The sequence below is a fragment of the Heloderma suspectum genome, chromosome 1, assembly GCF_057233095.1.
Source record: "Heloderma suspectum isolate Gila_16-S chromosome 1, 16-S_ref, whole genome shotgun sequence".
Classification (NCBI taxonomy): domain Eukaryota; kingdom Metazoa; phylum Chordata; class Lepidosauria; order Squamata; family Helodermatidae; genus Heloderma; species Heloderma suspectum.
Genome location: NC_139458.1, coordinates 14,818,468 through 14,839,243, shown reverse-complemented (window position 1 = coordinate 14,839,243; position 20,776 = coordinate 14,818,468). Strand labels below are relative to the sequence as shown.

Genomic DNA, 20,776 nt, shown 5'->3' with positions numbered 1-20,776 from the left:
GAATGTAATATTCGTGCTACGTGTCAGAATAAACGGGCTTCCATCTACTATACTTTATGGAGTGGGGAGGAAGCTAGATACACAGTGGTTGGTTTGGGTGGCAGCTTCATTTTTTTTCAACAGCTGATGGCTCCTTTAGCTATCAAAGTCAGTGGCAGAAGGTGAGATTGATTTTCATGGTGGTGGATCAGGGCTGCTCAAGCTTCTGGTCCTGGCCTAGTCCAAAATCGGGTTCATCAGAGGAGGAGTCAATGGAAAGGCATGCATTTTCTTGAGGACAGGGAGTCAGGATGACAAAATTACAAAGTTACTCTATTGATTTTGGGCAAGTGTCAGTATTTCACCTTCATTAGCCTAATGAACAAGGAGGCTGGAAGCACAGCCCCTTTCCCCTGTGCCCTGCCAAGCCTCTGCACAAGAAGTCATTTTCAGAATGGCTCCTTGATTTGAAGGAGCAGACAAATGAACACTACAGACTCCTGTCCACGGAGGAGAAAAGAGAAGACTTATTTCCCCCCAAGGCTAGAATGATTCCATGCTTCAGCATTTGCTCAAGCAATCAGAGCAGCACCAAGCCATGCCTTGAGCGTCTCACTACAAATGGTCTTGACAAATGTGTTCAAGCAGCTAACCCATTAAATGAATATTGGGGAATCGTCCCTTTCTGCTTGAAGAAGTTCATCATGCCCAGCAGCCCGCCACCACTGGGCTAAGCAGCTAGCCCTTCGGGGTTAGTCGTTCTTGTACACTGGAAGATAAATGGAGGGATGGTGAAGGATGTAACCTCCTTAGTAGGGCTTCAGTGTTTACTTGATTGATGGGTTAGATCAGGGCCCCTCAACTGTTTTGGACCCATGGGCACATTTGGGAATTTGAGAAAATGGCGCTATGGGCATCACCACAAAATGGCTCCCATGGAAGGTTTGGCTAATCATGGGGGCCTGGCTAGTCAAAGGACAAGTAATTCACTCAAGAAACTGTGTACAAGGACAGGAAAGGTCTGAACTCCAAAGCCAATCGATATATTTGACTCCACAGAAGCACAACAAAATACCCCATTAAGGTTGCAGCATTTACATGGAACTAAGTGGGAGTTACTTCTGCATAGGCCTACATAGGATTGCTCTCGGTGTGAGAAGAATTACAGAAGGGGCTGGAAAGGGAGAGGAACAGAGCAAGGCTAGTAGCTGGGAGGAGAGATGGGGGGTGAGAGAGAGAGAAAGAGCAAGGCCAGGGACAGAGAGGGAGAGAAAGAACAAGCACCCAGCGAGGCAGAAGGAAGGCGGCCATGGTGTCTTCTTGCCTCAGTAGGCAGGACAGGCTGGGCATGCCTGACTGAATACACTGACTGGAAGACCAAAGAGCCAGGGTCAACCAAAAACACGTTCTGCCGTTTCTAGTACAAAGAGGAGGAAATAAAATAATATTAAAAGCTTTAATCCAATCACTATGCAGATTAATGACCTAAACTTCTGGGAATAAGTCTTGACTGACTGACCATCTGTCATCAAAAATTCAGAATAGCTGACTAAGCTGAGATAATTTAGACAAATGCAAGAGACATAGATGGCATATTATGCTGCAGTCTCTGGCAACCTTCCTGTACCTGTAATCTCAGTTTGATTTCTTTGAAAATGGCTACGTCGGTGTGTGTGTGTGTGTGTGTGTGTGTGTGTGAACAAGTGCTGAATTCCATTGCAGAGAAGCTCTCGAGGCCCACATTCCAGTGGAGGGTGGGGCCAAAGGCAAAGGGGGCAGGGCCAAAAACACCAGCATATTTTAGCTTCAAAGTTTGACTGCCTTTGACTAAGCCTTAGGAGAGGCATTTCAACCTTTGGGGAATGGGGGGAAAACTGCACAGAAGCTGGGAGTCCACCAAACAGTTGGTAGCCTGGGGAAAGGGGCCAGGACCAGGGGCTATGCATTGTCTAAAGATGGAACTCATCTTCCTAGCCTTTTCTCTCTAAGGGCGCAATCTTATGCATGTTTAGACAGAAAAACGTCCTACAACTCCCAGCATTCCCCAGCCAGCATCTCTGGCCTCATGGTCTGACCTCAGCATTCTCTGAGTTATTCTCTAGGTAACAGGGAGTTATTGCCTCCTCCAAATTCCAAGCTAGCTTTCCAAAGCCTTGTTGTTGCAGAACCCAGAGTCAGAGAGACCACGGAGTGAAGGAAAAAGAGATTCTTTATTTAACGCGCGGGCTTAAGGCTGGAATCATTTCCAAAGAGCCAGAAGCCCCGATTTACATTAGCACATTGGTTTTATAGACATTGTGACATATATGAAATGGCTCCTCCTCTCCCTCCCGCATGGGGTTGCAATCCTCAACATTTTTCCTCCTAGCACCATTGTTTATAATACAAGAACTGGGTTATAGGGTAGCCATGATAAGGAGAGAACAGAAGAGAACAGCAGAGAACAAGATATACAATTGTATGACCTTTGACAAGATAAGGAATTCCTGTGTCTCGTCAGCTTACAACAATATATTCAAGGGAGAAAGAGCTCAGCAAGAACATGAAGCATGAGACTGCATGAGGCTACTTAGTCTGATCCCCGATATGGCTGCTACATTCCCCCCTTAAATGCATAATTTCATTACAATTATAGCATTTCTGATAACTATACAAAGCTTTTTGTGACATACATATTACTTAGCCTCTTGTTGGGCTATTAGAGCTTAGAGGGCAGCAGTTTTACTAGCTGAGACATAAAACAGATTGGTTAAACAGCGCATAAGACAAGGAACGCAGAGACATAACAGAACTTTTATGAACAATACTGGTAGAATTAGGATGAACAATGCTTTCAAGCTAGCTAAGATCTGGAAGCCAAGGGGTTAACTAATTGAGCTAATTGTTTTGTTAGCTACTATACTGTGCAGCTTGTCGATCTGTTTATCTACAGCATTGCCATTATCAGTTAAGTTAAATCAACAGAGCTTTTGGTGTGTCTCACAACTTAAATGATGAAGAAGGAAGAGGTAATCTATACCAGCTTTATTTTCTAGAACTGCACCTCTTAGATCACGCAACTCTTTATTTAACAATGACAATGCTTGTGAGGTGGCATTTATGCTTTTGGCTAAGCTGCAAGCTAACTGGTTGATTTCCAGACCATCAGCCAAGGCTAAACCTGGAACCTTAACCAGTGACATTGTTAAGGCCAATTTTTCTGAGTCAAAATATAACTGCACATGACTATTACAATTTTTAGTTAGTTGGAGTGCTCGAGGCTGCCGTTGACGGATTTTCTCGGGCTACAGGGGAAGAATTGGCACCAATTTAATTGGCAGCTGAGGCAACATGGGTGGTTATTAGACAAGTTGGCAGGAATGAATGACCAAGTGCGGGAACTACATGTCTAAAACCATCCATGAGGCAAAAGTATGTGGGCATTATTAAAAGATATGTTTTGAATTTTATTTCAGTGGAAGGGGGCCAGGGATAGCTTTATATTTTCTGGAAAATTTTTGACAATTAAGCATTCGTGCACACGTAGCATTTGTTTCAGCAACGATGGGGGTGCATAGAGTGAACTCTGTAGGGGGTAGGATCTTTGCAACCACGCCCCAATTAGCATTTTGGGAATAAGTTAAACTTACACCATAAACTCTTAACATGGTATCTTTTTGAATGTTCCCAGGATGTCTACAGACAGGTATTAGGCAAGAGCTAATAAGCCCGTTTGCAGGTATACCTCTTGGCAAACAAAAATGTTTTATGCTCGTGATGTTAGCCAGGTGAAGCCAGTAATTATCAGCAAATCACTGGGACAAACTTCTTTTTCTAGGGGCAGACCCCCCTTTTTGCACCTTATTAAGGAAACACAATGCAGCACTACTAACACTACAACACGCATGTTTGATCTTCTTTGGGATCTGACCGTACGCTGGGCAGCTATTCACCTGGCAAGCTGCAGTAGGGTCTAGTCCCCTTCTTCAATTCTCCAGTTGCAGGTCTGACCGTATGCAGGGGGACAGTTTCCCGGTGTGTCTACAGTAAGGTCTAGCCTGAGTCTTCTTACTGCTTTTTCAGAATGATTTTTAAAGGATTTTCAGGATTTCTGTTTACAGTCTACTCTCCCCCTCTCGCTCTCTTGACTCGTGTCCAGTGTATCCAGGGTTTAACTCCAGCTGCTTTCATAGCTGTGGGGGTGGAAAGTATGACAGTTTTCAGTCTTCTCTATCTGGGAGTCAAAGGGTTATTTTTCCCTCTTTAACTCATACTTTAACTCTTGGTTGGAAAGGATGAACTTCTGTGATGGGAATTGGGGGCTTATTTTTTTAAGACAAAGCAACGCTGGGCTTGAAGAACTTTGTTTAGTGTTTGGACTTCTTGTTTAAGGCTAACGTTTGCTTGCTTTTGATGCTGCTCCAGTGTCAATTATGAAGTCAATGTCACGGCCCCTCACAGTCAATGTCACGGCCCCTCTCAAGCTGTCTCCCTCTTCGCCCATTCTGGCCCCTTTGTTTTTTTCCTTTGTGTATTTGATTTATTTTATTTGGGCATTCATGCCACTAATGTCCATCTTGTCCACACTGGGCACACTGGTTCTTTTTTAAGAATCTTCTGCCTCTGCCGGGTCTTCTTTTTTTTTCTTTCGTCCACGTCTTTTTGGGCCTCTGGGCTGAGGGAGGTGTACTGGCGATAGGCATTTGAAAGACGCTCCAAGTACGCTCTGGGGCCTCGGTGGCACCTTGCAGCACTTTAGACACTTTGGTCATATTAATTGACTTCTTCATACCTGCTTTCATGGCTTTTAACAGCAGGGTTTGATACTGGGTGAGGCGCTCTAGCCCCACTTGTGTTTTGGGATTCCAGCAGGGGGGGGTTACTTACAAGGAGACTTTATTGGGTACAGCACACAGGCGTACTTAATTTTTGGATCAGACAGCTTCTCTGAACCACGAGCTATTGCGCTAAATGGGTTTTTATACTATACATGTTACCCATGAGGCAGCACAACACTAGCAAGCATTTTCAGCATAGGCTAGAAGTGTTTGGTTCTCAGGCACAGCTTCCTGTAAACAATTTCGCTTCTCAAAGTGCTTGATAACACTTTTATTTATTAGTATGGGAAGACAAATTTTTTCTCTTTCTTTTGCTTTCTTTTTCTTTGCTGATCTGCCTGTATTGCAGATCATGTTTCAAACTTTTTACACAAAACTTTCTGCTCCATGCACCAGCCTTGTTTCTTTATTTGTCTTTTTCAAGTTAAACTCACTTACTTAAACCTTTCTGCCTTACACTAGTCTCAATGACACACATTTGGGATAGGCTCTTCTTCTCCTTCTAGTTACATTTTCTTCATTTTAAAGAACTATTACATTATTGTGGCTACTTTACCCCAGGTAATAAGCTCCAGGCACAATCAGCTGCTTTTAATTTACCCTGGGGGCAACTATGGCCACGCTTCTTTTCTTACAAATGTTTTTTCTTTGCCTCTTGCCTTTTCTTTCTTCTTTTTTCCTCCCTCTTCTCTATCTGTCTTCTACTTTCTCTATTCCTTCTTTTCTACTTGCTTTTGTCTTTTTTTCCTTGTCATCCATTGGGAACCACACTTAGTATCATTTGGAGTTGCAACTAACACTAATCTGCAAATATCACATATACTTTATGATATCTAAGAAATCATAAAATATACACAACAAACTTTTTCTGCAATTTAACACTATGAATGGAAAGCACTTTTTGCATGTAAGGCATGATGGAGCAGATCCAGCAATCATACTGCTCTTCTGGCTGAAAGCTCAGGGCTCATTAAAATTAAGGGACGGACATACCCACACACGCAAAGAGTTCTAGGTCACCATTTTTGCATCGGCAACTCTATGCTGCATGAGTTCTAGCAGAAGGAAATCTAAAAGTTATAGATCAAACTCAGCCTGCTGTACACTGAGCTGACTACAAACATAGACACACGGTCCACAGCGATGAGAGTTCAAGTTTATCAAAAGCTTCATAGCACTGTCCATGGCAAGTTTGTGACAATTTAAAATTTTAGTTCATGTGCAGAGTGTCTCTAAAAAGCCCAGACATTGATGGAGGCAAACAGAGAAGGCTCTGGGCAATGAAGATGCGATGTTTCCAGCAAAGGCTCTCCACTTTTGCATTAGTTTAAAAAGGGAAAGTGTGGCCCTACACCCCTTCTGACAGACAAGGGCCTTTAACTTTTTAGCAAGGCCTGTGTCTAAACAGAGCGGCACAGCTCAGCTCTCTAGCCATGACACTTTAACTTGGGCAACTCCTCTGTAAATTTTATTTTACTTCTGTCAGGTTCTCTCACAGACATTTTAAAAACTTACTCATTTTTTTTTCTCTTCTAACCTGGTACACGAAAGCACTGAAACACTGAGTGCCGAAACTCAGGACGCTGGGGGGTGATGGGCATCGCCTTATACTTGCATTTTTCAAGCAGCCATTAATCTTCGGGGAGGCGGTGGGGTGATTTGCAGGACTTCAAAGGCAAGCTTCTCAGTTTGTTTGTATTTGTAAATCCCAAGCTTAAAACAGGACACGATGAGGTACAGGGCAGCCAAATTCTTGCTTTGGCACGGGCAACAAATAACTCGGTTCAGCTTTCTTCGCTGGGGTCTCAAACAGGAAAACAGTCTTAATTTAAAGTTGTAACATCACTGACAGCGTCAGCCAGCCAGCTACACAGATCTCATTGTTTTTTAAGACAGTTGCTCCAATATTTTCTTCTCAATCAGGTTGGGTCTTTCAGCTTACACAGTTTATTGCAGCTTTCAGGAGCATGGCAGTAGCGTGATTTTGGCTTGGCCAGGAACATGCTGTCTGGTTTCTCGGTCTCTTTAGCACACACACTTAGGCAGTGTAACACTGGACACTCAAATCAGTGAGATTTCTTTATTGCAGGGAATCCCACGGCAAAAGCTTAATGGTTACGCTCTTCAGAAATCATATAGCCGATGGTCAGTAGCTACAGGCTCTATGCAATTCTAACACAGTTCAAAGCTAAACACGGTTACCTTGGCAGAGATCTTCAACGTGGTCTTTCCGCTTCATTCTGCTTTGGGACAGTCTTATGGCACACTTTTCACTCGAAGAGGGGTCTAGCCTGTGCTCTGGGGGCTGATTCTTCACCTTTATTTTCTATTTTGCCTTCATCTTCTGGGTCTTCATTTTCAGTTTCCATTTCTTAGGGATTTCATCTCAATTAGGCGAGGTGATGATGTTGCACAACTCAGAACGTTGTGGGCAATTTTCCTGCCCCCCCTCTCTCGGCGCGCTAGGCTAACAGCTACTTCTTCGGCCTTACACTCTCACGCTCCCACGCTTTGTTAAAAGCCAGACTGTCCTGCAACATTTTTCTAATTAACAGCCTCAGATCTTGTTTTTTTTTCCTCTCAGCTCGACCTTGAGCTTTTTGCTGTTTTCTCTTTCTATTCTGAATCTTTTTAAAAAAACCTTTTTCCTTCTTTGTTTGACATACATCTCAAGGGGGTGCAAGGTTTGCTTCCCCCAGCACCCATAGCCTCCCTCTTAAATTGAAGACAGACACAATTAGGGAATGGGAATTGGTCAATGAGTAAGGGGTCTCACTGGCCGACACAAGAGGATTTTTCACACCACGCACTTTGCTACTGGCCTGGGCACCCGGACGGTCAACGGTATGCTTCAGAAACCGCAGTAGCCACTCACACAATCATCAATCTCTCCACTACATCCATATGTCCCTGCCACCCACTTTTCCCACTTTTTACCAGAGCGGAAAACGGCTTCCCCAGCTTCCTCAGCTTCCTACTGAGTACTGGCGTGCTGGGTACTGGCGCCCACTCGGGGGTGTGATCAGGCCCCCCTTCTACCCGCAAGGAGTAGGTTCTTTTGTATACGTATACCACCAACACTGACCTTCTTCATAAGGCGGGGCCCTCTTTTTCCCATATACTTGCCTTTCTCCTGAAGGCTTCTAATGTGGGTTTCAACTCAATTGCAGCTGCGATACAGGCAGGGCTCAAGTTCCTTCCTCCGCTTCCCAAGGTTCTCTTGCTGCTCACTACCGTTTGGGCGATCCCGGTGCAGGCTTTCTCCCATTCACTCGACAAAAAGGTCGGTGGCGCCAAGAAAGGGAGGCATGCGCCGAGCTCGTCTTCCCGGTGCGGCGATCAAGAGCAGGCAACTGCCACCTGTCTGGCTCAGAGCCTGCCACATCCGAGTCACGGCACCATTTATGTTGCAGAACCCAGAGTCAGAGAGACCACGGAGTGAAGGAAAAAGAGATTCTTTATTTAACGCGCGGGCTTAAGGCTGGAATCATTTCCAAAGAGCCAGAAGCCCCGATTTACATTAGCACATTGGTTTTATAGACATTGTGACATATATGAAATGGCTCCTCCTCTCCCTCCCGCATGGGGTTGCAATCCTCAACATTTTTCCTCCTAGCACCATTGTTTATAATACAAGAACTGGGTTATAGGGTAGCCATGATAAGGAGAGAACAGAAGAGAACAGCAGAGAACAAGATATACAATTGTATGACCTTTGACAAGATAAGGAATTCCTGTGTCTCGTCAGCTTACAACAATATATTCAAGGGAGAAAGAGCTCAGCAAGAACATGAAGCATGAGACTGCATGAGGCTACTTAGTCTGATCCCCGATATGGCTGCTACATTGTAAATAATGCCAGATCTGTAGAGATTCTGGGGTGTGGACAGGGAAGGGGTACTCAAGAAGAAAGAGGCATGGTTAGGTTATAGTGATGGGACTTGTAGTCCAACTTATCTGGAGAGCAACAGTTTGTGACAGCCTGGTTTAGCGTTAGATTCGAACCAGCAATGTTGAAGGAATCTGTCTGGGGGTAGCGCTCAGTGAGCTCTTGCTGGCTCGACCCCCTGGACTCTGATCTGACTGAGTCAGGTCAGCTGGAAGATTTTCTGCCTTTGCACAGCAGCGCGGCAGCGGGGGCAGCGGGAGGATGAAAGGGGAGCACCGTGGCGCTTCCTTTTCATCCTCCATTTTGTGCAATGTGGCCCTGCGTGGGGGCACGGTGCGTGAGTCTGTCCTCCTTCTCCTCCAGCAGCCCAGAAGGAGGACAGACTCATGCATGGGGCCACCATGTGCAAATGGCTGGCTCTCCCCCTCCCAGGCCCTGGGAGGGGGAGAAGCAGCCATTTGCACGCAGTGGCGGAGCTGCTGGCGGCAGCGGGCGGCGGGTAGCTGGGGTGGGGACTCCCACTGCTGCCCATCATCTGCTGCCGCTGCCGGGCACAAATGCTTTGCGCTGTCCTCACATGTCAGCAAGGAGAATGTGAGGGGTTTGCACATGGCGGCAGTGGAGTCCCCGTTGCCGCCCACCACCATCATGCGCAAAGGGCTCCTTCTCCCCCACCAGGGACCCAAGAAGGGGAGGAGCCGCCATTTGTGCACAGTGTCAGGCTTGATTCTGAGCGCAGGGAGATAGTTAGCAGCTCAGATTCAGAAGAGGAGCAGCCAGAACTGGGGGAGGCTTTTTCACAGGCCAGTTCGGATATGGGTAGGCGTGCTTCTCAGATTACCAACTCCCAGGTGGCCGGGCATGAAGCTTCCTCCTTGCCCCTCTCTGTGAGAAGCAGCAAGGAGGAGGGGCTTGAGGACCATGACTTAAGAGACGCAAGGCAGAGACGCAGAGCTAAGAGGGAAACGCCAGGGGCGGAGCTCAGACGCTCGAACCAGTTAGCGATGCGTGAAAGGCTATGCAGGGAAGTGGCACGCGAGGGGCAGGACCTCCGCCCTAAGTTAGCCTAGCCAGGCAGCCACCCTTTCAAACTACGGGCAACTTTCGGTGAACCCATTTGAATCCCCTGGAGGCATTCCTTTGTAGCCAGAGAGTCTTCGAGGATTTGCATCTGTAATGAACCTGTGAATATGAATTAAAGGCGTGAGACTGAAGCCCCTCCTTTTGTGTGTTTGTGAGTGCTTAAGGACAGAGGGGGCCAAGGGATTTGTGACACACAGAGCCCATGAGTTCCAGCAGGGAGCCTGCAGCCCAGCTCACAAAAGCGAGTGAGCTGGCAGCTTGGGGGAAATCCGACGAGCCCCAAGAGAGCTGGATTTCCCTGCGCTGGACATCCCTAATCCAAACTGGGCCAGAGTAAGGTATGATGTTAGGGATGGTGGAGAATTTCTCCCCGAATCTTCGGGAGGCTGAGCGCCAATGCATTCAGCCCCCCGAAGTTGGTTGGGAAATTCTCCGCTGGCCCCCCGCCCCGCCCCGGGATGGGACTTACCTTCAGCGAATGTCCCTCTGGGCGGCGGGTCCCGGCGGCGGTTCGGCGGCGGTTTGTCGTGGGCAGGGGCGGCGGCCGGTCTCCCGACCGGCTGCCGCCACCGCCATTGCAAAAAAAAAAAAAAAAACTAAAGAAAAACAAAACAAAACACCCGTGATAGGCTACGTGACGATTTACGTAGCCTATCACGGCTAGATTTCCAAAGTCAGCCATGATAGGCTACGTAAATCGTCACGTAGCCTATCACGGGTGACTTTGAAAAAAAAAAAAAAGCACGTACGCAAATGGCGGCAGCCCATGGGCGCTGCCATTTGCGTTCCTTATTTTGGCACGTCTAGTCTACGTAAAGATTTACGTAGACTACGGCGAAAATAAGGGCACGCTATGACTTAGTAACTTTGGAAATCTAGCCGTGATAGGCTACGTAAATCATCACGTAGCCTATCACGGGGTCTTTTTTTTTTTTTTACTTTTTGTTTCGCGGCTGGGGAGATGGGGCGCTTCTCCCCAGCCTGAATTTCGGCCGGGCGAGGCGGGAAGCCTCCCCCCCCTCGCCTGAACTTCGGGGGGAAAAGTGAAGCGCCTCCCCCCCACCGCGAAGCCAAGCTGCGAAAAGGTCAGTGACTTTCGTACCTCCCTAATGATGATGATGATGATTAACATTTCTATACTACCCCATACCTGAAGCTTTCAGGGCAGTTTACAGAAGTTAAAACATTCAGTTTTGGTGCTGAATCTCACCTAAAGTGAAATTTGAAAAGTATTGCATTGCATTTCTATACTGCCCCATAGCCGAAGCCCTCTGGGTGGTTTACAAAGATTAAAAAGCATTAAAATACAGTATACAAAGTTTAAAAACCATTTACATAAACACACAAACAAACAGTATACACGGAGACAACATATATCTCAACACAACTTTGGGCACTGCTGTTCTTCTGGCTGTTCTTCTTGACACAAACATCTAAAAGGGTGATAACCACTGGTGAGGCCTTTTCATACATGCATCTACAAGGCTCTGCTGAGTGAAACATGTAGGAACTTTGACGGAAGTTTCAGTGGAACGAGCAAACATTCCCAGAGGGCTTTTTATAAAATGCTAGAAGAACTGCCAGGTGACATTTGAGGCAAATCAGAGTGATATATAGGCCCTTTCATAGGCAGCCAAACTCCCGATATTATATTTTATGCCTGAAGAAGTACTTTTACTTCTAGTTTTGTGGGGGAAATTAGCTACTGGGTCTATCATAGAAAAAAGAAAATGAGGTTCCTTCTTGATAGAAATTGTAGCACACCAGGTGGGTCATCTATTAGGTGCTAATAAGATTATATGGCAGTACGATCTGCCATCAGAAGGATGTTTCTTGATTAGGATGTTGATCGCCGCTGTTTGCCCAAATTGTATTATTGGGAAATGTTAGGAGACACACACTTGTTCAACTAGTTCTGCATTACATGGATACCAATTTGCTTCTGAGCCCAACTGCAGCTCCTCCTTGGTGGTAGCCCCACGACTGTGAATTTCAAGGGTGGCTTGTCTTTGGCTCCAACAAAGACCTTTTTAATGTTAATTGACTGAACATTGCAGACCTAAATATTCTGTGGTAAACTGTATGGGTAGAATCTAACTAAAGTCCTACTTAAAGTAAATGCACTGAAATGAGTGGGACTTAACGCTAGTCATGACTTAAGTCCTTTTTCTACCATTTGGATGAGAATTGGATGCCATTGCTGGCACGGTAAAATGGTTAGGGCTGTAATATCTCAAATGACAAATGACTGACGATCATTCCCAACCAATGTAGCTCATGAAGTTTTCCTTCCTCTTCACAGGCTGGACGAAGTTTGCTCGGTTGACACGAGCTTTGACGAACAGCCGGAGTGTTCTGCAGCAGCTCACTCCCATGAACAAAGCGGAGGTGGTCCATAAACACTCTCGGTTAGCTGAAGTAAGTGTCCATTTAGGCCGCTGGGTGTTGAACCTCTTTCAGCCCCAAATACCAAAAAATACTCACATATTTTAGTTTAAAGTAGAGCTGTGTGCAAAGGGCCTCTTGAAATTCTCCACCTGACTTGCGGACAGAGAAATCTGGGAGCCAATTTCACCAGGGGGAGGAGAAATTCTCAACCGTTTCTCCCCGGTAGGGCTTCCCATCGGCAGGGTTTGTAGCACAGCTTCTCCCATTTTTGGTCAAGGTTTAGAGGGTCTTCGTGGTGCAACAGCATCAACTGTCTTGGCAGGCTGGCCCTCAGTTTGCATCCTCTGCAATGGAGTGTTGTGTCCAGCTCCAGGGATGACATGGAGCTGGTGCTCTGCCAAAATCTGCCCTCCAGTTTCCTGAAAGTGTTCTCCCCCCATGAAAGAGGCTTCCATCATTCTGCCTCATTCAGGATGTTTTATCATGTATTTTTGTGGTGTTTTTGAGCATACCTAATCACAGCCTGCCTCTCAGGCTGCCTGCACATCCTGAGCTGAAAAAGCCCCATGGGAAGAATTACCTCATGGTGCCTTAAACTGGGCTCTAATTGAAGTGTGGGAAGCCAAGGAGGCTACAGGAGGCCAGAGAGATGATTGTACAATGAAAAACAGGACACTTGTGCTCATTCCTCGGCCACCTCCTAAGTAAGGTAAGCCCAAGAAACCCAAACCCAACCCAGGAGAATTTTTTTGAAATGTCTTCACCATTGAATTTCTTTTTGGAAGCAATTTCTCTTCTATCACATTGAATGGGAATGGTCGGAAAAATGAGGGATAAATTTTTGGCACGGCATTAGTTGAAAGTCCTTACTGCCAGGAGCTAAGCCTTAGCAGAGGCATTGCAGCCTTTTAGAAAGGGGGAAAATGGCACAAAAGCTGGGAAACCACCGCATGATCGGTGGTTGGGAGAAAGTGGGTGTGGCCTTCTGGGGAATCCAGGTGGATTGGATAAAGGAGTGTGGCCAAGGTGACCTGCCAGTAACTGAGCCTGAGGAGAGATATTTCAAACTTTTAGAATGGGGGAAAACTACAGAAAAGCTGGGAAACCATCAGCTGATGATCAGTGGCTGGGGGAGAGGGGGCATGGACATTTGGAGAACCTCAGAGAGCCAGACTGAGACCCCAGGAAGGCCGGAACTGAATCTCAGGTCTGAGATTCCACACTCCTGATTTAGGCCTTAGTAGGAACTGTTACTGCTGTGGGCCTTTTCCACCACAGAGGGTTTGGGGACAAGAGGCTTATGGGAAAAGAGGGTGAGAACCAGTGGAGGTTGGTGGCTCCAATGTCAGTGGGAGGGTGAATCTGCTCCGGGTTTCATCTAGAACCAATCAGAATTCTAAAGGAACTGTCCTAAGTGCTTTACATCAGTTTGTACCTTGGATAGCTCCTTTAGAGTTCTGACTGGTTCTGATTGAATCCTGAAGTGGATTCACAACCCCACTGACATCAGAACCACCAGTCTCCACTGCTAAGAACTCATGGGGGCTTCAGTGTGGGGGGACTGGGGCAGGGAGACCTAGAGACCCCATAGTTCTCCTAAAGACATCATTGAGAGTGTGACAGGCCAGAACCTAGATATGGGCTCAGTCTAACAATGTCTTACTTTCAATTTGAAAACACATTTTTTTTACTTGAACCCACTCTGAATTGGGTCTGCAGCCTGTCACTACATAAGGAGCAATAACTCAAGCTATACCATCTTTTGCTTCAGGTTCTCCAGCTGGGTTCTGATATACTTCCACAATACAAACAAGAAGCTCCAAAGACCCCACCGCATATAATTTTACACTACTGCGCTTTTAAAACCACCTGGGACTGGGTCATTTTAATTCTCACCTTCTACACAGCCATCATGGTTCCTTACAATGTGTCTTTCAAGACAAAGCAGAACAACATTGCCTGGTTGGTCCTGGATAGTGTGGTAGATGTTATCTTCCTGGTGGACATAGTATTGAATTTTCACACGACCTTTGTGGGACCTGGAGGAGAGGTCATATCCGATCCCAAACTCATCAGGATGAACTACCTGAAAACCTGGTTCGTGATAGATCTTTTGTCATGTTTACCTTATGACATCATCAATGCCTTTGAGAATGTGGATGAGGTAAGTCATTTCAACTTCATTTGTCCTGGATGGCTTGATCACTGTCGTTGATAACATTCCTAATGTAAATCAGAATCAAATGTTAGAGTATTGGGAACATAGGAAGAGCTGTCCTGGATCATACCAAAGGCCTATTTAGTTCAGCATTCTGTTCTCACAGTAGTCAATCAGATGCCTATGGGAAGCCCACATGGAGGACATGAATACAATAGCACCCTCCCAATCAAGTTCCCCAGCAACTCGTAATTTAGAGGCTAGGTTGGCCTGGTGACCTATTCAGTCCTCTATTTGAAGGTGTCCTTGATTTGATGGGCTGTCCAGTCCAAGTCATAAAGAGGGAGGGTTGGAGCCCATCAACAGTTAGCATCTGGACAGCAAGACTGAGAAGGCACACAGGTCACCTGGTCAGTCTTCTTGACTACTGTGAGAAGCATTGTATTTCTATTTAAATTATACTTACTATTTCCAGATTTGCAGCTATACATGTAAACTTACACAGGGAAATATTATACAAATTGGCGTCCTCTCTTGTCCTCTTTTTTTTGGTGATGCCATTCCTTTTGGGGGGGGGGCAATGAGAAAATGATCACCCCCTCAGAGACATGCTGCATTTGATACTGGAGGTAGCGTATAGCCATCATGACTAGCAGCCATTGAGAGTCTTATTCTCCATGAACTTGTCTAGTCCCACTTGAAAGCCATCCAAGTTGGTGCCTTCACTATATCTTTTGATATCAAATTCCACCATTTAAAATAGGAGCTGAGTGAAGAAGTGCTTTCTTTTGTCTGTCCTGAACCAATCTCTCACCAATCAGCTTCATGGGATGACCCTGCATTCTAGTATTATGAGAGAGGGAGAAAACCGTCTCTCTGTCCTCTTTCTCCACACCATGTATATTTTTATACACCTGTATCATACTCTATCCCCTTCATGGATCACTGCCTTGTTGTGGAGAAGGGGCTTGTGTAACTCAGTGAAGCCATAAGCTATGCCATGCAGGGCCACCCAAGATGGACAGGTCATGGCAGAGAGTTCTGACAAAATGTGGTCCACTGGAGAAGGAAATGGCAACCCACTCCAGTATTCTTGCCAAGAAAACCCCATGGAACGTATCACAAGGCTAAAAGAGATGACGCCGGAAGATGAGCCCCTCAGGTTGGAAGGTGTCCAATATACTACTGGGGAAGAGCAGAGGGTATTTCCAAGTAGCGCCAGAAAGAGTGAAGTGGCTGGGCCAAAGCCGAAAGGACACTCAGCTGTGGATGTGTCTGGTGGTGAAAAGAAAATCCGATGCTGTAAAGAACAATATTGTTTAGGAACCTGGAATGTTAGATCAATGAATCAAGGTAAGCTGGAGGTGGTCAAACATGAGATGGCAAGATTGAACATTGACATCTTGGGAATCAGCCCATCATATCTACTACTGTGGCCAAGAATCCCTTAGAAGAAATGGAGTAGCACTCATAGTCAACAAAAGGGTGGGAAAAGCAGTACTGGGGTACAATCTTAAAAATGATAGAATGATCTCAGTACGAATCCAAGGCAACCCATTCAACATCACAGTAATTCAAGTCTATGCCCCAACCACTGATGCCGAAGAAGCTGAGGTTGATCGGTTCTATGAAGACCTCCAACACCTTCTAGAACTAACACCAAAAAAAGATGTCCTCTTCATCATAGGGGACTGGAATGCTAAAGTAGGAAGTCAAGAAATCACTGGGATAACAGGCAGGCATGGCCTTGGTGTACAAAATGAAGCAGGACAAAAGCTAATAGAGTTTTGCCAAGAGAACACGCTGATCATAGCAAACACTCTTTTCCAACAGCACAAGAGATGACTGTACACATGGACATCACCAGATGGTCAATATCGAAATCAGATTGATTATGTCCTTTGCAGCCAAAGATGGAGAAGCTCCATACAGTCAGTAAAAACAAGACCTGGAGCTGACTGTGGCTCAGATCATGAGCTGCTTCTTGCAAAATTTCGGCTGAAATTGAAGAACGTAGGGAAAACCACTAAACCATTCAGGTATGACCTAAATCATATCCCTTATGAATATACAGTGGAGGTGAGGAATAGATTTCAGGGATTAGACCTGATAGACAGAGTGCCTGAGGAACTATGGACGGAGGTCCGTAACATTGTTCAGGAGGCAGCAACGAAATCCATCCCAAAGAAAAAGAAATGCAAGAAAGCCAAGTGGCTGTCTGATGAGGCTTTACAAGTAGCTGAGGAAAGAAGGGAAGCAAAAAGCAAGGGAGAAAGGGGAAGATATATCCAACTGAATGCAGAGTTCCAGAGCATAGCAAGGAGAGACAAGAAGGCCTTCTTAAATGAACAATGCAAGGAAATCGAGGAAAACAACAGAATGGGAAAGACTAGAGATCTCTTCAAGAAAATCGGAGATCTCAAGGGAACGTTTTGTGCAAAGACGGGCATGATAAAGGACAAAGAAGGCAGGGACCTCACAGAAGCAGATGAGATTAAGAAGAGGTGGAAAGAACACACAGAAGAACTATACAGGTTAGATCTTAATGTCCTTGATAGCCATGATAGTAATGTCCTTGATAGCCATGATAATGTGGTCACTGAACTTGAGCCGGACATCCTAGAGAGTGAAGTCAAGTGGGCCTTAGGAAGCATTAGTAACAACAAAGCTAGCGGAGATGACAGTATTCCAGCTGAGCTATTTAAAATCCTAAAAGATGATGCTGTTAAAGTGCCGCATTCAATATGCCAACAAATTTGGAACACTCAGCAGTGGCCACAAGACTGGAAAAGGTCAGTTTACATTCCAATTCCAAAGAAGGGCAACGCCAAAGAGTGTTCAAACTACTGTACAATTGCGCTCATTTCTCATGCCAGCAAGGTGATGCTCAAAATCCTACAAGCTAGGCTTCAGCAGTATGCGAACCGAGAACTACCAGAAGTACAAGCTGGGTTTCGAAGAGGCAGAGGAACTAGAGATCAAATCGCCAACATTCGCTGCATCATGGAGAAAGCAAGAGAATTCCAGAAAAACGTCTATTTCTGCTTCATTGACTACGCTAAAGCCTTTGATTGTGTGGATCACAACAAACTGTGGCAAATTCTTAAAGTGATGGGAGTACCAGACCACCTTACCTGTCTCCTGAGAAACCTGTACGAGGGTCAAGAAGCAACAGTAAGAACCAGACATGGAACAACCGAGTGGTTCCAAATTGGGAAAGGAGTACGACAAGGCTGCATATTGTCACCCTGCTTATTTAACTTATATGCAGAGTACATCATGAGAAATGCTGGGTTGGATGAATCACAGGTCAGAATTAAGTTTGCTGGGAGAATTATCAACAACCTCCGATATGCAGACGATACCACCCTAATGGCAGAAAGTGAAGAGGATCTCAAGAGCCTCTCGTTGAGGGTGAAAGAGGAGAGTGCAAAAGCTGGTTTGAAACACAACATTAAAAAAACTAAGATCATGGCATCTGGCCCCATCACTTCCTGGCATATAGAAGGGGAAGAAATGGAAGCAGTGACAGATTTTACTTTCTTGGGCTCCAAGATCACCGCAGACGGTGACTGTAGCCATGAAATTAAAAGACGCTTGCTCCTTGGGAGGAAAGCTATGGCAAACCTAGACAGCATAGTAAGAAGCAGAGACATCACCTTGCCGACAAAGGTCCGTCTAATCAAAGCTATGGTTTTCCCAGTAGTAATGTATGGCTGTGAGAGCTGGACTATAAGGAAGGCTGAGCGCCGAAGAATTGATGCTTTCCAACTGTGGTGCTGGAGAAGACTCTTACGAGTGCCCTGGACTGCAAGGAGGTCAAATCAGTCCATCCTAAAGGAAATCAACCCTGAGTGCTCATTGGAAGGACAGATCCTGAAGCTGAAGCTCAAATATTTTGGCCACCTAATGTGAAGAGAAAACTCTCTGGAAAAGACCCTGATGCTGGGAAAGACTGAAGGCAAAAGGAGAAGGGGACGGCAGAGGATGAGATGGCTAGATAGCATCACCGATGCAATGAATATGAACCTGAGCACACTCCGGGAGAGTGCGCAGGACAGGAAGGCCTGGCGTGCTATGGTCCATGGGGTCACGAAGAGTCGGACACGACTGAACGACTGAACGACTGAACAACAACAAAATCATACTCTATACACCTCCATCATACTAAGCTAAAAGGTGATAACCTTTCCTCATAGGATTCAACGTTGTTGCTCCAGCCCCCTGATAATATCAGTTGCTCTTTTTTGGACCTTTTCCAGCTCTACAATATCCTTTTTCAGGTGCAATGACCAGAACTGTAGTCAGTGTTCCATGTGTGGTCGCATCAGTACAAAGGCATTATGATTTTGTCAGTTTCATTTTCAATTCCTTTTCTAATGAGATCCAACTCAGGATTTTCCTTTTTCACAGCAGCAGCATACTGGGTTAATATTTTCACTGAGCTATCCATGACAACCCCAAGCTTTCCTGTTCAGTCACCACCAGCTCAGACTCCATCAGGTTTAGATGAGCATCATCATGGGGATTTGCATCTAAGGTATAGCTTAGTGCAGGGGATCCCAACACAGTGCCCGTGGGTGCCATGGCACCTGCAGGACCCTCCAATGGCACCCATGAAGGGCTCCCCAATGTGGCACTTGCAGGCAACTGCAAACAATTTTTTTTAATGTCCCCGTGTTTTTTTTTAATATAACCACATGGATTTGTATATATCCATAGCAATGAATATGTATAAAAAGCCTATATTTGATCATACAACTTCCTAGCAATTATACATAGCCTTGCTATTTCTCTCCATCCAATCCCTTTCCTTGCTATTTCTCTCACTTCCCCATCCCTAGCCTCCTCCCTCCCTTCCTTCCTTCCTTCCTTCCTTTCTCTCTAGCCTTGCTCTTTTTCTCCCACTCACCACTTTATTGTCCTGTTTCTCTTGACTCCCAGCCTCTAGCTGCGCTATTTCTCCCCCCCCACCTCTTTTGACTAACTAGGCCCCTCACATCAGCCATTTTGTGACTGGCCACATGCTCCATGGGAGCCATTTTGTAGTGGTTTCTCAAATTCCCCAAAGTGCCTATGAGTCCAAAAAGGTTGGGGACGCCTGGCTTAGTGTGATCGAGCCCTGGCATAGCACGAGAAAAAAATAAATCCAGCACCTATTTGCTTGGCTTCCTAAAACTCCTATGCTGATGGCTCAGAAATGTAAATGAGTTTTAAATCCCCCACGCCAAGTAGATGTTAAAAGAGAGAGATAAGAAAGAAAGAAAGAAAGAAAGAAAGAAAGAAAGAAAGAACGAGAAATGCTTTGGGATTTTAACTTCTGTGGTTGAGTTGCCAACAAACTATATTGGATGCTTGACATTGCTGGTTGTTTTCCCGAATCTTTATGTTTGTTTACAATATTTATACACTTCTTTGGGAAGGCAGACTCTCACCTTGCTGCGAGTATTCCTTCCCAAAGCATTTGTGTATAAATATTATAAACAAGTAAAAGGATTATATATAAAAACAGCCCCCGCAACATCTAAAAGTCTATCGCGACAAAAGCTATGAAGCAACAGCAGCAGTCAGATCACAAGACTGAGGCTTTTTAATAAAGACATTCATTTAATCATTCTTCACAACACTAAAGATGTTCAGCTTGATGCACGAAGAGGACAGAGAATAAATGTGCCCCCAAAATGTTTTTCCTCCTTTTTAAATGAAGACACATAGCTTCCCAGACAGAAAGGCATTAATTCATCCATTCAAAGAATGTTCAATTTTTAATGCCCACCCGCGAGGTCTTTGCTAAATTTTTAGTGTTGTTCACCAGCGTCTTATTTTGTCCCTTCAGAGAATGCTCTGTTTTCAAACATTGGTGTGGAATGTTTGAGAAGGATGTTTAAACGTGACGTGAGTGAACAAGAAACAGACCCATGGTGTGGCCTCTCCTCTCACTCCTATGATGAAAAGCAAAGCTCTGTACTGGGAGACACTGTTGCAATGAGATTCAATGAAGGCAAAACCTATACTGACCTCATAAATACATGAGAACATAAGAGGAGCCCTGCTGGATCAGACCAAGGGTCCGTCTAGTCCACCATTCTGTTCACACAGTGGCCAACCAGCTGTCTGTGACAAACCCACAAGCAGGACACGAGTGCAACAGCACTATGTTCCCCGGTAACTGGTGTTCATAGGCATACTTCTTCTGAGACTGGAGGTAGCATATAGCCATCAGGACTAGTAGCCATTGATAGCTTCCTCCTCCCTTTTAAAGCCATCCAAACTGGTGGCCATCACTACGTCTTATGGTAGCGAATTCCATAGTTTAGCTATGTGCTGTGGAGAAATATGTCATTTTCTCTGTCTTGAACCTCACAGAGGGATCAAAAGAGTAAAGCAGAATACTTCCTCATCCCCAGCCCAAAATGAACAGGGCCTCCTCCTCCACAGCCTCACCTGTCACAGCACTGAGCA

General features: G+C 45.5%; 1 protein-coding gene across 1 annotated transcript in view; it reads left to right on the top strand.

Annotated features, from left to right (window-relative positions):
• The window catches only part of KCNH5 (potassium voltage-gated channel subfamily H member 5), a 322,321-nt gene that overhangs the window by 66,523 nt on the left and 235,022 nt on the right, over window positions 1-20,776 (top strand). Inside the window, exons 5-6 of the mRNA XM_084836675.1 lie at window positions 12,071-12,186; window positions 13,928-14,320. Coding sequence (XP_084692801.1) covers window positions 12,071-12,186; window positions 13,928-14,320 — 509 coding nt within the window. The remainder of the gene's footprint in view (window positions 1-12,070; window positions 12,187-13,927; window positions 14,321-20,776) is intronic.